At 58.1% G+C, this 2,500-nt stretch overlaps 1 protein-coding gene across 3 annotated transcripts in view; it reads right to left on the reverse strand.

The window, feature by feature from the left end:
* Positions 1-2,500, reverse strand: part of LOC122245946 (uncharacterized) — a 68,796-nt gene that overhangs the window by 61,885 nt on the left and 4,411 nt on the right. For all 3 annotated transcript variants that reach the window (XM_043004117.2, XM_043004119.2, XM_043004115.2), the window contains exon 2: positions 431-1,883. In XM_043004117.2, coding sequence (XP_042860051.1) covers positions 431-1,662 — 1,232 coding nt within the window. In that variant the 5' untranslated portion in view covers positions 1,663-1,883. The remainder of the gene's footprint in view (positions 1-430; positions 1,884-2,500) is intronic.

Here is a 2,500-nt window from a genome sequence, read left to right on the forward strand (position 1 = left end):
TTTTAACGATGTCCCCTAGGTCTTCCGCAATGCAAGAAGGTTAAACTTACTCTTATGGTTGTAGGAACTGTGCTGCTTAAGCCAACCATGCCGCAAAACCCCCAATCTTAGCACTTGGACACGTTTGTTACGCATCTTTCAAATTACTATTTAATAATTTTGGAAAATTACGAATTAAAAAAAAAATCCTTTACTTGCGAAAGAGGAGACCATGTATCACACAATGGCCTCATTAGAATAAGTGATCATGACTTTGCTTCTTGACAGACCTCACTTCCCTCTGCAGTTGTTCATTTTTTAAATACGACTCTGACATTACAAAAAAAGTCTAAAGAAAAGAAACAGCCAGATTATGACGTAAACAATGTGGCCGTTTCCCTTCCTTTTCCTACTTTGGTGTTGGCGTTTTGTTGAACAAAAGTGTACTCACACAGGGACATGATGGGTATTTGTGTCGTTGTATCCGTCTCCTTCATCACATGATTCTCCTCCAGAGGACGACTCTGTGGCATCAGAGTCGTGGTGGGTATGGGCGTGGGCAGCAGCCTCCACCTCCGCGCTCACCGCCGAAACCTCAGCGCGTGTGTGTTCCGGCAACGCCGGTGCGGGCGTCGGCGGGCGGCTCCGAGGGGGGCGGTGGGAGGCAGCCGCGAGCCTGGCCAGGCCTTGGGAAGCTTCAACGCGTCTCACAAGGTTGACCAAGGCTGAGGTAGACATGGAGCGCATGTCGTCGGCACGGAGCGCCTCCACTCCGACCTCGGGGCTGGCGGTCGGGGCAGGGCCATCCTCGGAGGCGCTCGCGTGCTCTCGTTGCTTGGCGAGAGCGCCGTGGGCGTGGTCCAGCAACTCGCGAAGTTGGCCAGACACGGAGGCACCCAAGCCGCGGGCCGTGACTCGCCGCAGTCGGCGAAGGAGGCGAATCTGACGCCGTTCTATCTGCAGGTGGCGACGGTCGAGCTCGTCCACGAGGAGGTGCGCTCGCTCCTCCTTGGTGACCTGGCGCACCTGGGCTTGTGGGTCTAGCGCCTGGTGCGCGACGCCTTCGCACTGGCCGTGCAGGTCGAGGGCGGCCGTGTCCACCGCCGCCAGCACCTCGGGGTTGTCCGCCAGACGGGTCAGCGTGTCAATGATCTCGTTCATGTTAGCGAAGTCCCGCCCGATGAGTGCCAGGAGGTCTCCATCCTGAGAGGGAGGGCGCGGTGCCTTGTGGTCGGCGGCGTGGGGCGGGGGCGGCGGCGGTTGGCCGGGGGCGCCCTGCTGTCCTGTGTCCTGACCCATGGCGTTGCTTTCACAGCAGTTGGGGGGCTGACTCGTATCTTCAGAGGGGGCCGTTGCGCCCGATGGTGGGTCCATGGTAGTGTGGGCGGCGTGGGGGCGTGGCGGAGGGTCACAGCCCTCCCGCCCGCACGCCAACCCACCCGCGCCTGCAGGCGAGGGCGGCAGAAGGCGGGCGCGACGCGTGCCGTTCGTAAGGGCAGCGGCAAGGTGGGCGTCCGTGCAGTCGTGAGGCTCCTTCAGCCCACCATACTGCAGCGCAAGGTGGGCGGTGGGCGGGGGGCTACTGCGGCTCGACGGAGCCTCGCCAGGGCGAGCAGGAGAGTGGTGGTGGGCAGTCACGTGAAACGTCTGCGGGTCCGACGCTTGAGTAAGGGCGGGGGCCATTACGCCCACCCACTCCCGCGACACACCCGCGCCGCGGTGCTACCTGCCACCCATGGCACCGCCCGCGGCACCTGCCACCCTCTATTTACACCACCCACATTTTTGTGTGAGAAACACTGCGATGACACAAGTAACACTGTGCACAACACTGGCCACTAGATTTCACTGCCGACGTCACCTCTTCCCTCACTCCCAACAATGACCGTAGGACCCACAGCACTCTGAAAAGACAAAGCAACTTCACATCAGTCTCCCTACTCGTAAAGACCCGATATAAACGGAGCTTTCACTTCAAAGAATGTGTCCACACATGAGTCAAATCAAAACAAGTTTATGAGCATTCCTTCAACACTAGAAATAATTGCACTCTGGTTTCCCCAATTCATAATTTCCTCATGAAGGTAGTTTGATTTCTTTGATGAAAACGGATATAAAAGAAAAAAAGAGGTTACAATGTAGAGAGAGGGGAGAGGGAGAAGAGGAGGACGGAGAGAATAGAAGGGAGAGGGGGGAAGAAGGAAAGAGAAAAGAGAAGAGAAGGGCGGGGGAAGAAAGAAGACTAGGGGAAATAAGAGCGAATAGGAGGGAGGCGGTGGGGATGGGGGAGAGGGAAGGGGATGGGAGAGAGGGAGAGGGGGGAGAAGGGGAGAGGGAAAGGAGGGGAGAAGGGGAGAAGGGGAGAGGGAAAGGGGGGAGAGGGAAAGGGGGGAGAAGGGGAGAGGGAAAAGGGGGAGAAGGAGGGAAAGGGGGGGGAGAAGGAAAGAGGGAAAGGGGGGGGAGAAGGAGAGAGGGAAAGGGGGGGGGAGAAGGAGAGAGGGAAAGGGGGGGGAGAAGGAGA

Source organism: Penaeus japonicus, unplaced genomic scaffold, assembly GCF_977035675.1.
Source record: "Penaeus japonicus unplaced genomic scaffold, GWHDUDI00000001_assembly GWHDUDI00000035, whole genome shotgun sequence".
NCBI lineage: Eukaryota > Metazoa > Arthropoda > Malacostraca > Decapoda > Penaeidae > Penaeus > Penaeus japonicus.